Genomic DNA, 21,615 nt, shown 5'->3' with positions numbered 1-21,615 from the left:
AGGCCGTCTTCCGCTCACGCCCCAACATCGTGCAGCCCGCCTCCAGTGGTATCGCGACAGGCGTGAATGGAGGGACGAATGGAGACGTGTCGTCTTCAGCGATGAGAGTCGCTTCTGCCTTGGTGCCAATGATGGTCGTATGCGTGTTTGGTGCCGTGCAGGTGAGCGCCACAATCAGGACTGCATACGACCGAGGCACACAGGGCCAACACCCGGCATCATGGTGTGGGGAGCGATCTCCTACACTGGCCGTACACCACTGGTGATCGTCGAGGGGACACTGAATAGTGCACGGTACATCCAAACCGTCATCGAACCCATCGTTCTACCATTCCTAGACCGGCAAGGGAACTTGCTGTTCCAACAGGACAATGCACGTCCGCATGTATCCCGTGCCACCCAACGTGCTCTAGAAGGTGTAAGTCAACTACCCTGGCCAGCAAGATCTCCGGATCTGTCCCCCATTGAGCATGTTTGGGACTGGATGAAGCGTCGTCTCACGCGGTCTGCACGTCCAGCACGAACGCTGGTCCAACTGAGGCGCCAGGTGGAAATGGCATGGCAATCCGTTCCACAGGACTACATCCAGCATCTCTACGATCGTCTCCATGGGAGAATAGCAGCCTGCATTGCTGCGAAAGGTGGATATACACTGTACTAGTGCCGATATTGTGCATGCTCTGTTGCCTGTGTCTATGTGCCTGTGGTTCTGTCAGTGTGATGATGTGATGTATCTGACCCCAGGAATGTGTCAATAAAGTTTCCCCTTCCTGGGACAATGAATTCACGGTGTTCTTATTTCAATTTCCAGGAGTGTATATATCTATACATATATATTTACAAGGTTGGATGTGTGATGAGAAGGGGAAAGGAAAATGGAGAGAGAGAGGGGGAGAGGGGGAGAGAGAGAGAGAGAGAGAGAGAGAGAGAGAGAGAGAGAGAGAGAGAAGGTGAGCAGGAGAGAAAGAAGTTGTGCGATTGAATAATGGTAGTGATTGAAAGGCAGAAGGCTGAAGAAGGCATAAGGACAAAAAGTTCAAGACAAAGATGGAACAAACATACAGGAAAAATTCTGTAATTACCATGATACGCATGGCACCTTAAATCTCATCACACTACAGCTACACTACCTGCCATTCTTGTACTGGGGGGAAATGACTCTAGCAACTGACCAAGTCCAAATCGGGAACTCTTGCGCTTGAGGATGGGTGCTGAATACTGGCGGTTGTACACCTTCTCCTTCTCTAATTAACAAAATTATTTTCATCAGACTTACATTTATAAACATGATAAAAAAGGGCATCAACCTGTTAAGTATTTCATGCAACTAGTGAACAAAGACAAATTAACAACATATGGGAAATTTATTTCATTATCAGTTAGTACCACCTTCACCATGCCCTTTCTTTCATAAAAAGATGATGTATCAACATATTTACATTAATTTTTAATGTACATAAATTTGTTTAAGTAATGTTAAACAGTATAGAAAACTACTGTTTAGATGAATATCAGACTGACTCACATTCACTATGAATAACATGCAATAAATTTACAAGCACCAAAGGCACATGACTTTTTTACACAAAAAAGCTCTGTGGAGCATTTACAATGAAGCACACAGTCACATGCATACTGGCCAGACTTGTATATACAGCATTAATAATGACATATAAAAAATATGACTTCAGAATACTTATATTCATGAACATGATTCTTTCATATGACTGTACAAAAAGATCCAGATCAGATTAATTGTTAAATTGTAGTGCCCTTGCAGAGATCTCAAGCACATGAAAGCAAACCTGAGGAGTCAATAATACATCATTTTTCCACATGTTTCTGTTGAAACATAAAACCCAGTTTATCTTGTGTCATCTTACCACTGCACATCACCATGTTTTTAGGCACATCACAGTTCCATTAGTCACTGGATTACAGTTGTGGTACCAGATAAATTATTATATATATAGTATAAGACTTCTTAAAAATACCTGTGTTATTATTACTGTATTATGAACAGTTGTAAATTGCATGGTAGTGAAATGAGCACATAGATAATTGACAACATTCACTAGCAAGCTAGAGCAACATTTAACCTTTTTAGCCTGAACCTATGATATTCAGATGAGTTATTTTACTTCAACAAATAACAGCATGGAAATGCAAGATTCCTTTTTCTACAGTACATGTTCTAGTTGTGCCACATAAATAGGCACATACATGATGTACCTGGGCATGTAAATGATTTGATAAAATTAGTACAACTTTGCTATGTGTACATGTACAGGCGATAGGCAAAATAATGTGAATAGAGGGGATGGTTGTGTTTCACAGTCAACAGTACGAGTAAGGCACATGTCATGCTGAACTGTGCAAGTTCAGTATGGACTAGGCATCAGAGAAGGTTGTTTACAAGTAGTACACAATTTGTATTTGCATTCAGAGGCTGTGGTTGATGTGCAATGAAAGACCTAACAGAGTTCCAAAAATGGCAAATTGTGTGGGCCTGATCAGTAACTGAGACAGCCAACTTATTGAATATTTCAAGAGCAACTGTTTCAACAGTCATGACAGCCTACACAAAACATGGAAAGACATCATCATGTAAATGTAGTAGTGGGTGCAAATCAAACCTAGATGACAGAGATTGTCATACGCTAACATGAATTGTGTCAAAACGATACAAAACTATGTCGGCTAAAGTGATTGCATAGCTCAATAGCCATCTTTGAGACCCTGTATCTATTGACACTGTCTGCCATGAACTCCATAAAGCAAATATTCATGAATGAGTTGCTATATCAGAATTATTAGTGATGACAGCCAACACAAAGAAGCGTAAAACATGTTGACAGGAGCATAAATCCTGGATGGCTGATCATTGAAAACATGTCATATGGTCCGATGATTCAACAGTTTCATTATTTCCAGCATCAGGATGGGTTTACATCTAAAAAATGCCAAAAATGTGTACAATCCTGACTCCTTGATTCTGATGGTTGAGCATGGAGGTGGAAGTGTGATGGTGTGGGCAGTCACATCATGGTATTCTGCTGGTCCCATCATTACTCTCAAAGTCCGTGTTACAGCCAACGATTATGTGAATATTTTAGGTGATCTGGTGCACCCCATGATTCAAATGTTGTTCCTCAATCATGATGCCATATTTCAGGACGATAATGCACTCATTCACACAGCCAGGAAAATACAATTGTGGTATGAGGAGCATGCAACTGAACTGCATCGTCTCCCCCGGCCAGCACAGTCCTCGGACTTGGACATTATCCAACCCCTGTGGGCGGTATTGGAGTGTAGACTCTGGAACAGATTTTTGTCTCCCTCATCACAACATGAGTTAGAACAGCTTCTGATCAAAGAGTGGCATAACATTCCACTGGAGACTGTACAATCATTATATGCCAGTATTCCGAGAAGAACTGCACCCATATTACAGGCAAATGGGGGTCCAACCCCTTATTAATAAACTATTCCCAAGTAAGTACAAGTGTTCATATTATTTTGCCTATCACCTGTAGATCAACGCAGATTAAAATATTTGTTAGTGGAAAACCACATTTTCTAACTGCTGCCGCTGACCTCACCATCAATACGATGTAAAGCTCTAATCCTTCTTCTTCTTTTTATATATTTTAAATCACAATATGAGTATGCATTATTATTTATTACCAGTTGGGGTAAAATCGGTTGTGCATTAATCAGAGAATGTGTTATAAGTTTCCAAGGAACAATAGATAACATTTATTATTTGCAGCACTAACAACAACATACATTTTGTGAATGGGGAGGAGTATATCACTACATATGAAATATGTGATCTTGTCTACATAAGATCACATGGTTTCAATGAGAAATAAATTAAACGACCAATGAATTACAATCACTTCTGCCATTTGGAAACTTTATGATGTAGTCACATTATGATGATGAGAAATTATCATTTGACCCTGCATGGCAATGTGATATGATTAGTCAGTAGATAGTTAGTATGCATTTCATCACAATAGGCACTTGTATGATTTACCACAGTTTCATGAAAGACAACCATAGAAGACTGGAGAGATAGGGCTTTCATCTCAGAAATGACTACAGTTTACTATTTTTTTAACGTCCTATAGTTATAGAATGCAGATTGATGTTAATATGGAGACACAACAAGTCATCATCACATCTGTGGTCAGTGGAAGTTGACAGTACAGATGGGTGTAGGGATTAGTGAGTGCTGGTGAAAAGGGACATGATATTCTGACACCATTGAGCAGTAGTCACTCACAAAACATACCCTTCTTGACCAGATGTAAACAAATTGAACATGTTCCAGAGAATACTGATGGCATTATCAATACCTTATTTGAGTTCAACATCAGAATTGCATTTCTGATATAAGAACCATATTAATTGAATGGCAAACAAGTATAGACTTGGATGGAGAAATGACTCAAAGTTTAAACTCCATTCTACCACTAAGAATGTCAATGCTTAGTACTAACCACCTGAAACTATAGACAAACTATAGATCCAGCATGCAATGTGTCCATTCTGCAGGATTATGGTAGAAATTTTATGACATTGGAAGTGTTTACAAGAATGAACTCTCAGATCCCTTCAAATTCACTTTATACAATAAACTAAAACATCAACAGTACTGCCGAACAATAATTAAAACCTGCCATTAAATATACAAACAACACAGTCGTAAACTCACCATTTCTTGCTCATAGAATTTCTTAATGCTGTGTAGATAAATCAGAAATACATGCATATTTAAAAGCACTGTAATGAAACATGTTTCATTGTGTTAAACAATTGTCACTTTTTGTAATAGTTAAAAAGAAAAAATTCTAAATGTGTTGTTTTTCAATTTGATGCTATTCTCACAGCAACAATGCTGATAAAAAAATGAAAGCAGAAAGACTAATATTTCTTTGGTGAAAATTCTTCTCCCTATGACAAAGCTAAGAAAATCAATTTCTGATTATGAGCAGGATACGAAATAAATACTTCTGATACAGTAATAGGTACACCATACTTGTGAAGGTGGGAGTATATGTCTATTCCCTGTGAATGATTTCAACATACAATTAATACAAAATTACAAGAGGAAATCTAATCATTCATTATTAAACTAACACAAAGTAATATACAGAACTGACTACACAGAGTAAAATGTCTCCAATATAATAACAAATCAGGTGACTCCCTTTATTCTTCATCTACTTCTATTCAAATTTTCTGTTAATTACTCCCTGCTTGATTACCATATTGAATTCTGGCAATTTTCTTGATTTTTAAAACTTAGAGCAAGTTTTGATTTCATTTACTTTGCTTTGTTATTGTTGAGTCTGATACAGATTTTCTTCTATATATTTTAAATATGACTCCTATTGTAGCAAAACTAGCTGTATCACAAAAATGTGTGTTTTATCCCAATAGAGAAACCTTATTCACAACTTGACTGAACTGTTTTACATCATGAATTTACCTTGCTTAATGTCTGTTCTTGAAACAATTGATGCAGGTGCGGACATTGTACGTTTATAAGGCCACTTTGCACCAAAGCTGGCACTCAGAGTTTTCATTGTACTCATAGTACTGCCATCACATTGTTGTGAAAGAGCTTCATGAGCACGGTGCAACTTTCGCATAAATGCTTCACTGTTTAAATCTGTATTTCTTAAATCTGTGCAGAAGAAAACAATTTTTACAGTTATATATGCTATACAAACTGGTGGCTGAAATTAACATTGAAAATAAGACAAAGGAAACATATTCAGTACATTACTTGCAGCTAAAGAAGAAATATAGGAAACAGCTAACAGATGCAGATATGGATAACATGGTTAAATAGAAATGAAAAATGATGGTATTAGAAACAAATTCCTTTAGTTGTAGGGTTTCTATTTCAAAATTTATCTTCACCACCAAACTTAATAGAAATAAAATGGTAAAATGGTTTTAGTAAAAATAAAGCATCAGATAGTATGGAAATATTGTCACGTAACAACAACTGATTGAACCTGCACTTTACTAGTTGTTAATTCCACGATATATTGTCAAGAAAGATTTTACACATTACAATAAACAAGGTTTGAACACAGCTTTTTGGAACCGAATTCCAAATAGTCTCCATCTGAGTACCAAGTTCACCTCTATTGCCAACTAGATAAACATATTGAGTTTAAAAAAATTACAAACATTTTACACAGATGATGAGAGGAAAGCATTGAACCAAACAGTTTTTTTGTGCATATCTACCACTTATGAGGAGAAAGAATTGCTAACTACTGATCTAATTACTACATCCTGCATCACTCAACTACCAGATCACCAGATGCTTGGTAATACAGAGAATGATATAGACTACAGTCATAAGTTGATTTATGAATACGATATCACATTCTAGCAAGGTACTTAACAGTAATGTAGCTGACAAACAGAGATCACAATGAAGTTGTTTTTTATGAGCCTCCAGTATTCCTAGAACTTCATTTAATATTCAGTCAGATGATTCATGTTTTGCATTCACTTTCCCATTCAGAGCTGGAAGTATGATAAAGTCAAGGATTAATGATTTGGTACAAGATGTACCTTTTCTGCCTCTGTAGCTGAGTGAACAGGGCAAGTGAGTGCCATGTCAAGGACCTGAGTTCGATTCTCAATACTGCAAGGATATTTCCTTGGTGGAAGGACTGGTACAAGGTGCACTCAGCCTCATGAGGCCAACTGAGGAGCTGCTCAACTGATTAATAGTTGTTTCAAGATCCAGAAATCTACCGATGACCAGGAGACCGGTGTGCTTGAACACATGCTCCTCCATACTGCATCCAAAGACACTACTGGCAGATGATAACACAGTGGTCAGTTGGGCTTGATTGGCCCATCTAGGGCAAGAATATGGTATTTTACCTTTTGCCTGCAAGATGTACCGCACTACTTATATGGAAAATGTGTGCTAAGCCCTCAAGATGTGCAGCCCATGCTGCTTAAATTTGCTTCTGCTGCTTGATACACTAACTAAACTTGAATCTAGATGATACTATGTGTGTTCTGTGAGAATAGTAGTCAAAAACGCCATTAAAAAAACTTTAATTCCTGAACATGACCATTATTTCTACTTCATTTGGTAGAATTTGCCTCAAAATGAAAAAAAAATAATGTAAGTCAATTTCCTAATTTTTCCATTTTGGGGAAAAAAAAGAAGAAGAGAAAAAAAGAGGGCAAGTGGGATGTGATATGACTCCTACAAGCTATCTGTATTCTTTTTGTTGCAGCCGTTGTAATATCTGATGCTATTGGCTGGCTAAGTCCTACTGCAACAGTTTATGATGTTGTTACTGTTGTTGCTGTTGGCTGGCAGCTGGCTAAATGTTGCAACATTTACTGCTGTTGCAACTGCAGTTCCAAATGCTACTTCCACATGAACAAAATCTTTTTGGTTTTCAAGCCATGCCAATTTTAATAAAATTTTCAAGCTGTTGGTGACTATCTCAGCCATCATTATCAGGAGTAAAACTACTGACTGCCGGTGCTGTAAGGATATTCTGCTTATATAGTCATGGTTATGGCTGCTGGCACCAATCAGAGAGGGCCAAAATGAAGTGTTCTTGAAAGGCAAGTTGTGCAGCTCATAGCTGAACATTGTCTGGAGAACAGATACAAAATACAGTTTGAGAACACAAGAGTCTTGGCTGATGCGTCAACATACTAAGATTCCATTATAAAAGAGGCACTTGAGATCAGGATGAACTTTGACAATTTTAACGGAGACCAGGGGTACACACTGAGTAGGGCATGGGGTGGGCTTTGGATGTTGAAAGGAATCAACAATGGATGCTTAACGCTTGTAGGGAGGTAGGATCAGCAGTTCCAGATGTGGTGCTGTCCCCTCGCACTACCTGTCATCATTCGGTATGAGCTGCTATGAGCTGCACAACTCACCATCCGTCCACACATCAATTCGGCCCTGTCTGATTGGTGCCAGAAGTCTTAATTGTGGAAAATAGTGCCAGTTCCCATAGTCAGTAATTTTACTCCTGATGACAATGGCAGTGATAGCCATCAAAAGTTTGAGAATTTTATTCAAATTGACATGGATGGAAAACTGAGAAGATTTTATTCTGACATGCCACCATGAAAGACTCTGAGGATGCTACTTCCACATCTTCTTAAAATCAGGTTCCATGCTAAACATTAGGTTGTTGCATGGTCAGAATCAACTATCTCACCACCTTTCTACACTATTCATGAGCTGGTAATATGCACAGTTAGTGATCACCTGCAAAGATAATGATACAGAGATTATTGGAACAAGTAAGCACTTCTATGTGGTTTGTAATGAAAGAGTTTATGTAGTGAATGGATGATAAAAATCAAAGTCACAATGCAGCAAAGGTTGTTATAATGTATGATGAATCTGTCCAATGAGTAATGTAACCAGAAAACATTTAACAGGCAACGTTAAGATCTGACTATCATATAATGTGATAATTGCGGTTTCATATAGCTGATACTCACCATTCAATATTTATTCACTGTTATAATATAGAACACAGTATCCAAACAACTCTTACATGGTTTCTCAGCAACACTACTTTTTAAAATATTTATTGGGATTATCTACTGGACAGTAATGTGTTTGAACTTTCATCAAAGAGAATATGTGGGACTGGTGTAACTGTAAGCATCATGCAGATAGAATTTTCTATTATGGCTCAGAACATAAATGTTTGTATTAAATTTGTATATAAAAAATTAATGTAAACATAATACAATAGTGTTAATGAAAGAGAATATATGAGACTCATTTAACTGTAAGCATCATGTGAATAAAATTTTTTGTTATGGCTCAGAACACAAATGTTTCTGTCAAATTTGTTTATAAAAAATTAATATAACCAAAATATGGTAGTGTTATGAAAGTTTGTATGCTGAGCTATTGTGTTGAGGTTCTTGTTTATGTGTTTATCAACTACTGAGCACTTTCGCTATATTGTACTTTCACTATATTGTGAGTGGACAGTTTCACTCATTCACTTGTCAAAATTAATGTAGCATAAGCAAATAGTTGATGGGTAATGAAGGTGGTAATTAAAAAACATTTCTACACATAAATGTGTTTTATTGTAGGAACACCTAGTATTACTTAACCTGGGGCCCGTGTATGGGAAGCTTATCAGAATGCTCTCCCATACTGACACTTTTACTTCAAAAAGACTTTTTTAAAGAGCTACCTTAAAATCATTTGTAAGATAGCAATATGATTGAAAAACGTACCTCGAAGATAAGAAATGTCTCCTGATTTCTCAAGATTGATCTGTGCTTCCAAAAATAAAGCATCAAATCGATTTAAGAAAAATTCCCATGTTAAGATTCTTCTGTCACTAAGTGTATTATGAAGTTGGTATAAAGACTGCAGTACAACAGGACGGTCCACTATCACAGAGTCAAACTGTGCTTCCAGGCAGAAAATAAGTGCCTGAAAAAATTATTTTAAATGGCTACAATTTTATTTACCATTAGCTAACTGTTACAAAAATGCATCTTAATGGATTCTCACATTACATTAATTTTATTGTAATTAATATTTATTCAAATAATGATACACAAATTATTTTCCTGCCATGTGGTACTGGATTGACAGAAACATACTCATTTTCAGAACTTGGTATTTCTTTTTTGTGTAAGTATTTGAAGAAAATGGCATTGTAAAAGAACTGAAGATGAATATCATGATATATCCTGTGTAGCACAGTTGAAAGGAAACTTAACAATCACCACAATTACCTGTATTATTAAATCCCCTTCTCTAAATTTACATCTGTACTTAGCAATCCACTTTGCAGTGTGTCACAGAGGGTGTGTTGTGTACCATCATCACTTTCCCTTTTTCCTGTTCCAGTAGCAAATAATTTACAGGGAGAACAATTGGTGGTAAGCCTCCACATGAGTTTGAATTTCTCTGATTTTTATCTTCATGATCTTTGTGCAAGATATCCAGAGGCATAAGCAATACATTTGTTGGCTCTTCTAGGAATGTACACATTTGGAACTTTTGACAATAAACCACACAGTGATGTAGAACACCTCTCTGGCAGCATTTGCCACTGAAATTCATTTATCATTTCTGTGACACTTTTGTGCTTACCAAATGAACCTGTAACAAAGGATGCTACTCTTCTTTGGATCTTCTCTATTTCCTATATCTGCCCTATCTGGTACATATCTCATGCTGAAGAGCAATATTCAAATATTGGTCAAATAAGTGTTTTGTAAGCTACTTACTTTTTTAGGGACTACTTTTACTGAGGATTTTTTCCAATGACTCTCAGTCTGGCATCTGCCTTACTCATGGTTAATTTTGTGAGGTTGTTCCACTTCAAACTGCTTCATACGTATACTCCTAGATATTTTACGGAGGTAACTGAGTCCAGTGATTGTTCTGCAATTGTGTAATCATGCAATAAAGGGTCTTTCTATTCATGTATTTGCAATATGTTACATTCGTTTATGTTGAAAGTCAATTACCACTCCTTGTGCATCAATCCTCTGCAGTTTTCCCTGTATTTTACTACAATTTTCTAGCATCATGACTTTCCTATATACAGCAGCAGCATCCACAAAAAGCCTCGTGGTCCCATAACACTCCCCTGTGGCATGTCTCAAGTTACTTTTATGTCTGATGACTTCTCTCAATTCAAAATGATATTCAGTGTTCCTTTTGCTAGAAACTTTTCACTCCAATCACACAGTTGGTCTCAGATACCATATTCTCCTATTTTATTCACTAGGTAGCAGTACAAAATTGTATCAAATGCCTTCCAGAAGTCAAGGAACACAGCATATACCTGGGAACCTATATCTACTGCTTTCTGATTCGTGTGGATGAACAGAGTGAGCTGGGTTTCACATGATCATTGTTTTTGGAAACCATTTTGGACACTACAGAGATTTAGAGTATCCAGGAATGCCATAATATGTGAACATAAGATGTGATCCAAACTTCTACAACCGGTCAATGCCAGAGAAATAGACCTTGTGAGTCTGTTTGATGGCACTTCTTGAAAACAGGAATGATCTGTGCTATACTCCAATCATCAGGAACACTCCACTCCTACAAAGACTCCTACACTGCTGCTAGAAGAGGAGTAAGTTCTTTGCTGTACTCTATGGAAAATCGTACTGATATCCTGTTAGGTACAGTGGCCTTTCCTCCGTTGAGCAATTGCTTTTCTATCCTGTGGTCATTTATTTCAATATCAGCCATTTTGTCATTTGTGTGGCACTACAGTTCAATCTTTATCTGTGAAACAGTTTTGGGAAAAGATGTTTAATACTTTAGCCTTTTCTGTGTCATTCCCCATTTCAATGTCATTATGGTCACAGAGTGTCTGGACAGATGGCTTCAACCTGTTTACTGTTTTAACATAAGACTAAAATGTCTAAGAATTTCTATCAAGTCACTAGACTGAATTTTACTTTAAAACTCATTAAATGCTTCATGTCTCTTCATGATTTTGGTTTTGTTTAGTTTGTATTTGTGAGTGAGGGTTTGGCTACATTTAAATTTGCAGTGTTGCTCTCTTTGCTTTCATAGCAGTTTTCTAGCATGGCTGTTGAATCGCAGCATGTCCTTTCCTCCATCACAATTTTGCTCAGTACCTACCTGTTTAAAACATATTGTACAATGCTCTTGAACTGTGTCCATTGACACTCAATGTTGTTAGTGCTGAAGACGAAATTTTGATGCTGACCACTGAGGTGATCTGGACTCTGTAGCTTGTAATTCTTGTTAAGCACAAAGATCTTGCTGCCTTTCTTTTTACTCCTATTTACAGCCATATTTGTGGTGCTGTAACAATCTTATGGTGACTGATTCCATGCTCTATGACGAGTCAAAAATTCTGGATCTGTTTGTCTCCAGCAGGTGTAAGATGTTTTCTTCATGAGTCAGTTCTCTGATTAACTGATGGTGGTAATTTCAGATAAAGCTCTTAGAACAATTTCACATGATTCTCTGTATTTACTACCCAACTCAATCACTTCAGTCTCACAGTCTATGGCAGGTAAGTTAAAATCTTCATGTAGATTTATAATATGACCAGGACAATCATGTAAAATACTCTAATTCTCCAAGTTTCCCTCAACTGTTCTGTCACTAATGCTGCCAAGGCAAAAGGTCTATAAAAGCATTCAATGGCCACATTTGATCCACCTTTAACACTTGTCTTCACCAAATTATTTTGCATTCAGAACCTGTTGTAATATCACTAGATATTATCTTTTTGTTTTGTTTTGTAAAAATGTTATAAAATGCCTCTACCAACAACGTTCCACCTTACTGTGATTTATATTTCAGTCAGAATTTAGAATTTCATAGCTATTGACATCTGGTTTCAGCCAGCTGTCTGACCCTGGTACTACATGGGCACTGTTATTCTTGTTTGAAGGAATTCCACATCCTGCAAAACACTGTTCTTTTTTTCAGCAGTTTAATGTGTCCACTAGTCAGCATGTGCCTAATACACAACATTTTGTACTAGTTTTACTTGTTATAGTGTCCTTTTGAACTTTTCTTTTGTGCAGAGCTAATAAATTTAAGTTAGGTTGACTTTGGTATAATAGAACTGCACAGAAATTCAATAAGATATTCTTCAACTGAAAGACATGACAATAAAATGTAGTTACAAGTTGGTATGTGGCCAGTTTTCTGACAACAGATCACTTGCAACACACATGAAATGGCAGGCAATAGTTATTATTTGTTTGACTCGCCCTGCCAGACTGACTCAGGCATCAGGTGTAGTAACTCTAACTGATGGCTGACATTGTCCCTCCCCCTGAACATACACAACACACAACAAAAAGTTACACACACTCACATACACATGCACGTGCGTGCGCGTGCGTGCACACAAACACACACACACACACACACACACACACACACACACACACACACAATTTTTCAGTGTTGAGTCTTAACATTTTCTGGTAAGCCCCTTATACATTTATTTACTCTTAAGCTTATATATTTTCACATATACTACAATTGCACTTTCACAGGTAGCATCTACTCTCTTTTTTCATTGCACTGTCTATGTATAATATCTTTTTCAAAGCCATCTATCAGTATTATATCCTCTTTGATGATGGCAGTTATTATCTGAAGCTGGATTTGTCATGTAAATACTAGTTTATTGAAGAAACTGATATTGCAAAAACACCATACTTTTTTTACCATGTCTTCAAATGTGCAAACTGAATGTTTACAATCAGTGTATATTACCTATTTTGATTTATGACTATGAGACATGGAGTTTTAATATAAAAACCTTTTAAAAAATCAAGAATTGATCAACATGTAATGAGGGAATGCATGAAGGAATGAAATGAACTTCTACCAATTTGGGTATACTGATAAACCAGAATGCAGACAGCACAATAGGGCTTTCTGCCTAAAAAGACTTTTCCCTAAATGCCAAACATTTGCTGCAAATGATGTTGAACCATCATTAGCTGTTTTCTTTATTATTGCTACCAGTTTTGATTGTTACTATTCATCATCAGACACAAGACTTTTTCAATTACATCTGTGTAGGTACATACCTGAGCTTGTACTTCCCTCATCATAACATGAAAAACACACAAAGAGCAACAGAACTCAATACATTATATTTACATACTGTTTTGGCAATTCACTATGACTAATAAATCATGACAGGATCCAATGTATGGATGCTTGTGAATTGTTGGACTAACATCACTGTTACAAATCTAATTCATAACTGACCATGCTTGGAAGTCCCACCATCTCATGTAGCACTTTACTGTCCACATCATCCTGGTGCACAGAGCACAAGCCATTTGTATTGAACAGAGCCTTTCCAATGAGCTGCAGCACCTGTGAAAACCTACTGCCAGGACAGATAGTCCACATGTGCAAATAATAAAACAACATTTTCTTTTCAAACAAACAAACACCAAGAAATGGAACATGAAGATGATTACGATGAAGAAAAAGAAGAAGAAATTGGTGGTAGAAGATGTATTGTGTATAATCTTCCTATTATATTCTGTGTTATCCATCAAAATGATTGGTAGGATCCTGAAAAAATACCACAAACAGATCTCATTCTATCCAGCACAAAATTATGGGCATATCTGGCTCTATCAGAGCGTTGTAATTTGCAATACTGTGTGGCCCATGTTTGAGGGACCTTGTCTTGGTGGAGAGGCTTGTGTGCCTCAACTATACAGATGGCTGTAAACTAGGTGCAACCACAATAAAGGGGTATCTGTTGAAAGTCCAGACAAACATGTGGTTCCCAAAATTTCTTAAACTGGTTTCAGGAATTACAGGGCCAACAGTCTGTATGACTGACTGATTCAGTAACATCAGCCAACATAGCCTTTCTGTACTGGTACTGTGAACACCAAAAGTTGGAGGAAACTACAGCCATTACTTTTGCTGAGGACATGTAGCTCTACTGTATAGCTAAATGATCATAACATCCTCTTGGCTAAAACATTCAGGAGGTAAAATAGTTCACCATTTGGATCTCCAAGCAGAGGGTAGCCACCAGAAAAAATAAACTTGCATTCTATAGATGGGAGTATAGAACATTAGATCCCTTAACTGGGTATGAAGAGTAGAAAACTTAAAAACGGAAATGAATTGGACGAATATAGATATAGTGAGAACTAATGAAGTTCAGTGGCATAGGATGAGCAGGACTTCTGGTCAGATGAGTGCACGGTTACAAATACAAAATTAAATACTGCTAATGCAAGAGTAGATTTAATAATGAATAAGAAAACAGAAATGTGGGTAAGGTACTATGAACAGCATAGTTATTCCATTATTTTAGCCAAGACAGATATGAGGCCAACACCCACTATGGTAGTAGAAGGTTATATGCCAACTTGCTCTGCACGTGATGAAGAGACTGAAGAAATGTATTATGAGATAAAAAAAATTATTCAGGTGGTTAGGGAGACAAAAATTTAATTATGATGAGGGACTGGAATTCGAGAGTAGGAATGAAAGACAGAGAAAAATAGCAGGTGAATATGAAATGGAGGGAAGAAATGAAAATGGAAGCCATGTGATTGAATTTTGCACAGAGCACAATTTAACAAGCAGTCACTTGGTTCAAGAATAGTAAAAGAAAGTTGTATATGTGGAAGAAACAAGGAGACATTGAAAGGTTTCAGACTGATTTTGTATTGGTAAGACAGAAGTTTTGAAAGCAGATTGTAAACTGATTCATTTCCAGGGGCAGATGTGATCTTGACCACAATTAGTTGGTTATGAACTGTAGAAAAACACTGAAAAATTGCAAAATGGTATTGAATTAAGGAGATGGGAATTGGATAAGTTGAAAGCACCAGAGTTTATTGAGAGCTTCAGAGGGAGCACTAGGAAACAACTGAACTTAATAAGGGAAACGAATACCAGAGAAGATGAATAAGTAGCTTTGAGAGATGGACTAGTGAAGGCAGCAGAGGAGCAAATAGGTAAAAAGACAAAACCTAGTAGAAGGACTTGGATACCACAGGAGATACTAATTTTAACTTATAAAAGGATAAAATACACACACCAAAAACATTTTGCATCACCCTGGTTCCCAGAGCTCCTGAAGATAGGTGCTGACTGTAGATATTGTATCACAGACACAGTCCCTTTGACTGTTCAGAGATGTCACTAAACCCGCCCAAAGATGTAAATAACCGTCCTTTAGCAGCACCTATTAGACAGAGGTGGACTGACAGTTGATCAGTTCCAGGCATTCCACCAGGAAGGAGGTACATGGCATGTGTTGTCTGTAGTTAAACTATGCCTAGATGGTCAATACCACAGTTAGATCATGTCCGCATTGTTTTGGGTCAGGAAGGGCCCTCAACAAGGGAAGTGTCCAGGCATCTTGGAGTGAACCAAAGCAATGTTGTTTGGACATGGAGGAGATACAGAGAGACAGGAACTGTTGATGACATGCCTTGCTCAAGCCACTCAAGGGCTACTACTGCAGTGGATGACCACAGTCTAAGGATTATGGCTTGGAGGAACCCTGATGGCAGTGCCACCATGTTGAATAATGCTTTCTGTGCAGCCACATGACATCATGTTATGACTCAAACTGTGCACAATAGGCTGCATGATGCACAACTGCACTCCCGACGTCCATGACAAGATCCATCTTGGCAACCATGACATCATGCAGCGTGGTACAGATGGGCCCAATAACATTCTGAATGGACCACTCAGGATTGGCATCACGTTTTCTTCACCGACAAGTGTTGCACATGCTTTCAACCACACAATTGTTGGAGATGAGTTTGGAGGCAACACGGTCAGGTTGAACAACTTAGACACACTGTCCAGCAAGTGCAGCAAGGTGGGGATTCCCTGCTGTTTTGGGGTGGCATTATGTGGGGTTGATGTACGCTGCTGGTGGTCATGGAAGTTGCCATAATGGCTGTACGGTACATTAATGCCATCCTCCGACTGACAGTGCAACCATATCAGCAGCATATTGGCGAGGCATTTGTCTTCATGGATGACAATTCGCGCCTCTATCATGCACATGTTGTGAATGACTTCCTTCAGGAAAATGACATCACTCAACTAGAGTCATCAGTACATTCTCTAGATGTAAACCCTATCGAACATGCCTGGGATGGATTGAAAAGGGCTGTTTATGGATGACATAACCCACCAACCACTCTGAGGGATCTACCACGAATTGCCATTGTGGAGTGGGACAGTGCCTTGATGAACTTGTGGATAGTATGCCATGATGAATACAGGCATGCATCAATGCCTGTTCAAGGTACTGGTGTGTACAGCAATCTGGACCACCACCTCTGAAGGTCTTGCTGTATGGTGGTACAACATGCAATGCGTGGTTTTTATGAGCAATAAAAAGGGCAGAAATGATGTTTATGTTGATCTCTATTGCAGTTTTCTGTACAGGTTCCATAACTCTCAGAACTGAGGTAATGCAAAACTTTTTTTTTTTTGTGTGTGTGTATAAACATGCAGCAAATGAAGCAGGCAAAAGGGGATACAAATATCTAAAAACTGAGATTGATAGGAAGTTCAAAATGGCTACATAGAAATGGATAGAGGACAAATGTAATGATATAGAGGAATATATTGCTAGGGGAAGATAGATTCTGTCTATTTTACTGTCTGTGGGAAAATTAAAGAGGCCTCTGGAGGTCAGAGAAGCAGCTGTATGAACATTAAGACCTCATATGGAAAACCAGCACTATGCAAAGAAGTGAAAGGAGTACATAAGGGGACTGTACAACAGAAATGGACTTTAAGCCAATATTCTAAAAAGGGAAGACGACATAGATGAAGATGAGACATTGAATAGAATTTGACAGAACACTGAAAGATCTAAGTCAAATGAAGGCCCCTGGAGTAGACAACATTCCATTGGAACTACTGATAGTTTTAGGGGAGCCAGCTATGACAAAACTATTCCACCCAGTGTGCAAGATTTATGAGATGAGCAGAATACCATCAGACTTCAGGAATGAGCATAATAAATCAAATTCCAGAGGGAGCAGGTACTGACAAGTGTGAACAAGTCATGGTTGTAAAATACCAACATGAATCCTCTACAGAAGAACTGACCCTATAATTTATCTTAGAAGGTAGGTTTAGGAGAGGCAAAACCTACATTTGTAGCATTTGTAGACTTAGAGTAAGGTTGTGACAATGCTGACTCTAATACACTCTTCAAAATGCTGAAGGCAGCAGGGGTATACATAGGGAGCAAAGGGTGAATAACAACTTGTACAGAAACTAGACAGCAGTTATAAGTGTCATTGGGCATGAGTGGAAGCACTGGTTGAGAAGGGAGTGAGACAGGGTTGTAGCCTTATTCCTGATGTTATTCAGTCTGTACATTGAGCAAGCAGTGAAGAAAACCAAAGAAAAAATTTGGGTAGGGAATTAAAGTTCAAAGAGAAGAAATAAAAACTTTAAGGTTTGCCATTGACATTGTAATTCTATCAGAGGCAGCAAAGAACTGGAAGAGCAGTTGAATGGAATGGACAAATGTGTTGAAAGAAGGACAAAAGATAAACATTAAAGACTCTTAAAGCAGTAAACGTGTTTTGCTATTTGGGCAGAAAAATAACTAATGATGGTTGAAGCAAAGAGGATGTAGCAAGAAGACTGGCAATGGAAAGATAAGCATTTCTAAAGAAGAGAAATTTGTTAGCATCAAATGAAGATTCCAGTATTAGGAAGCCTCATCTGGAAGGTATTTGTTGGGAGTGTAGCCTTGTCTGGAAGTGGAACATTAACAATAAACTGTTCAGACAAGAATGTAATACAAGCTTTTGAACTGTGGTGCTACAGAAGAATGTTGAAGGTTATATGGGTAGATCATGTAACTAATGAGTAGGTACTGAACCAAATTGGGGAGGAAAAATATTTGTGGCACAACTTGACTAAAAGGAGGGATCAGTTGACAGGACGCATTCTGAGGTGTCAAGGGTCCACCAATTTAGTACTGCAGGAAAGCGGGGGGCGGGGGGTAAAAACTGTAGAGAGAGACTAAGAGGTGGATACATTAAACAAGTTCAAAAGGTGTAAGTTGAAGCAGTTATTTGAAGATGAAGAGGCTTGCACAGGATAGAGTAGCATGGAGAGCTGCATCAAGCCAGTCTTTGGAGTAAAGATCACAACAACAACAGAATATGTAAGAAGTTCATGCTTCAGCTACACGAACATGTTTCCAGTGGCATAAGAAAGATCAATGAGGAGCTCATGTTTGGTTTTCAAATCAAATAAATCCTTTTATTAGTCTGAACACAACACTGCTGTTGCATGAGACATTATCAAGCATAAGTTATGTCTTCACAGATAGCAGTATTTAATGTTATAGATTTAACTTCTATAAATGTCAGTTTACACTTGAAAATTACATAGCTTATACTGTACAGCACTGAGTTTGCATTATAATTAAGTAAATAAATCTTATACTATTGCATATGAATTCCTCAACATGGTAGAAGGCTTTTATTTATAGCCAGGATTCTATCGCAATTTTGAATTTATTGTCTGGTAGTACCTTTATACTTTGTGGTGTTTTGCTCAAAAACACCTTTCAAATGCGTGAAAATCGTTTTTGGTCTTGGATAATCTAGTCCAGGGGACATTTATCAAGTTTCTGTTGCTGGTGATGGCCATTTGTTATGTAGGATAGTTATGGAGGATAATTCTGGGAGAGATGGAGTACTGGGTGAGATGGACCAGCTTGTTAGTTTCTAATTAACCTGCTTGAATGCGCCACTGGCAGTCTTGTAGCAATATAGTGGATGAGCTGAGTGTTTCTTATGTTTTTTTGCAATTTTTCCATTGATAAACTATGTAAACTTGAATTCAGGTACATGAAAGTTCCTCTCCACCTCCAATAAATGTTTTCCATACCATCATCCTGTTTAGCCTCACTAGCATCCAGTATTCATTCAGTCACATATCTTAGAACCCTAGATGTGAGGTTAGAAGTTTCTGCTAATAATAGGGACGCCAAGAGTGCCTGATCCATCTCTCTTGGGAACTCAGTAGAGATGGACTGCTAGAATGAACAATCTGTTCAGTGCTTTTAAGCAAAATTGAGGTTTTGAGCATAATCTTTAACTGTTATAATTTCAAAAATAAAAACTACAGAGGACATAACTAAATTTAGTCCTTTAATGTTGTTTATTATTTTGACAGTTTCTATCGATAATTAGTCTTTTATTTTAAATTTTGATTTTATTTTTAGTTATATTACATAATCTTTTATTTTTGACATTAGACAGTTAATTATTACAGTTTGGTACATACTAGTATTATAATGTACAGTCATCCTCCTGAACTTCCACTGAAATTACCTAAATGTCAGCACAGGTTCATGATAAATATATTGCATTCTTATTTGTGCAGAAAAATGCTGACACATTACGAAAGAAAGGCAAGTCCTATAACAGGATGTTCAAGTGAATAAACTCTGCAGAAGGCCTATAGTGCTGTGAAGAACCATACAATTTGTGCCGATATAGCTGCCAGACAATGCCAGGTACCACCAACCAAATTAAAAAGAAGATTAAAATCCGGCAACGTGTCAAAAGTTCATCTTGGGACACCACCTGTTCTTGGGGAAATCCATTTTGAACAAATGCATTACATGAATCCCTTCCTGCAGAAGTAGCAGTAGCTGACAGAAGCACTACACTGGAATCAAAAGTGTTTTTACACACCCTGCTGAACACTTTGTTCAGTTCTTTGTCAAAATAAAACCAAGGAAATGTGTTTTTCCATCCTTCATGGTATGACCTGCCTGACAGTTTCTTGACACTTGTTGCTGATTTAGTACAGGAACTGGCAGAAGGCACATTCTCAGGTTCCCTATTTTTTCAGATTGTCGGTGTTAGTAATATCCATCTGTGATGATGATGACAAACAAATGATGAACATACCCATGTTGTTGTTGTGGTCTTCAGTCCTGAGACTGGTTTGATGCAGCTGTCCATGCTACTCTATCCTGTGCAAGCTTCTTCATCTCCCAGTACCTACTGCAGTCTACATCCTTCTGAATCTGCTTAGTGTATTCATCTCTTGGTCTCCCTCTACGATTTTTTACCATCCACACTGCCCTCCAATACTAGGTTGGTGATCCCTCGATGTCTCAGAACATGTCCTACCAACCGATCTCTTCTTCTAGTCAAGTTGTGCCACAAGCTCCTCTTCTCCCCAATTCTATTCAATACCTCCTCAGTACCGAGCGAGGTGGCGCAGTGGTTAGACACTGGACTCGCATTCGGGAGGACGACGGTTCAATCCCGCGTCCGGCCATCCTGATTTAGGTTTTCCGTGATTTCCCTAACTCGCTCCAGGCAAATGCCGGGATGGTTCCTTTCAAAGGGCACGGCCGACTTCCTTCCCCATCCTTCCCTAATCTGATGAGACCGATGACCTCGCTGTCTGGTCTCCTTCCCCCAACAAACCAACCAACCAATACCTCCTCATCAGTTATGTGATCTACCCATCTAATCTTCAGCATTCTTGTGTAGCACCACATTTCAAAAGCTTCTATTCTCTTCTTGTCTAAACTATTTATCATCCACGTTTCAGTTCCATACATGGCTACACTCCATACAAATACTTTCAGAAACAACTTCCTGACATTTAAATCTATACTCGATGTTAACAAATTTTTCTTCTTCAGAAATGCTTTCCTTGCCATTGCCAGTCTACATTTTATATCCTCTCTACTTCGACCATCATCAGTTATTTTGCTCCCCAAATAGCAAAACTCCTTTACTACTTTAAGTGTCTCATTTCCTAATCTAATTCCCTCAGCATCACCCGACTTAATTCGACTACATTCCATTATCCTCATTTTGCTTTTGTTGATGTTCATCTTACACCCTCCTTTCAAGACACTGTCCATTCCGTTCAACTGCTCTTCCAAGTCTTTTGCTGTCTCTGAAAGATTACAATGTCATCAGCAAAACCTCAAAGTTTTTATTTCTTCTCCATGGATTTTAATACTTACTCCGAATTTTTCTTTTGTTTCCTTTATTGCTTGC

The 21,615-nt window shown here is 38.0% G+C and overlaps 1 protein-coding gene across 1 annotated transcript in view; it reads right to left on the bottom strand.

Moving 5' to 3' along the window:
- LOC124554918 (protein unc-79 homolog) overlaps positions 1-21,615 on the bottom strand; it is an 859,177-nt gene that overhangs the window by 493,557 nt on the left and 344,005 nt on the right. The window contains exons 22-24 of the mRNA XM_047128608.1: positions 9,295-9,496; positions 5,504-5,701; positions 1,131-1,244 (exon numbers count right to left, since the gene is read on the bottom strand). Coding sequence (XP_046984564.1) covers positions 1,131-1,244; positions 5,504-5,701; positions 9,295-9,496 — 514 coding nt within the window. The remainder of the gene's footprint in view (positions 1-1,130; positions 1,245-5,503; positions 5,702-9,294; positions 9,497-21,615) is intronic.

This window comes from Schistocerca americana, chromosome X (genome assembly GCF_021461395.2).
Source record: "Schistocerca americana isolate TAMUIC-IGC-003095 chromosome X, iqSchAmer2.1, whole genome shotgun sequence".
In the NCBI taxonomy this organism is placed as follows: Eukaryota; Metazoa; Arthropoda; class Insecta; order Orthoptera; family Acrididae; genus Schistocerca; species Schistocerca americana.
This window is presented reverse-complemented; position numbering and strand designations above follow the sequence as displayed.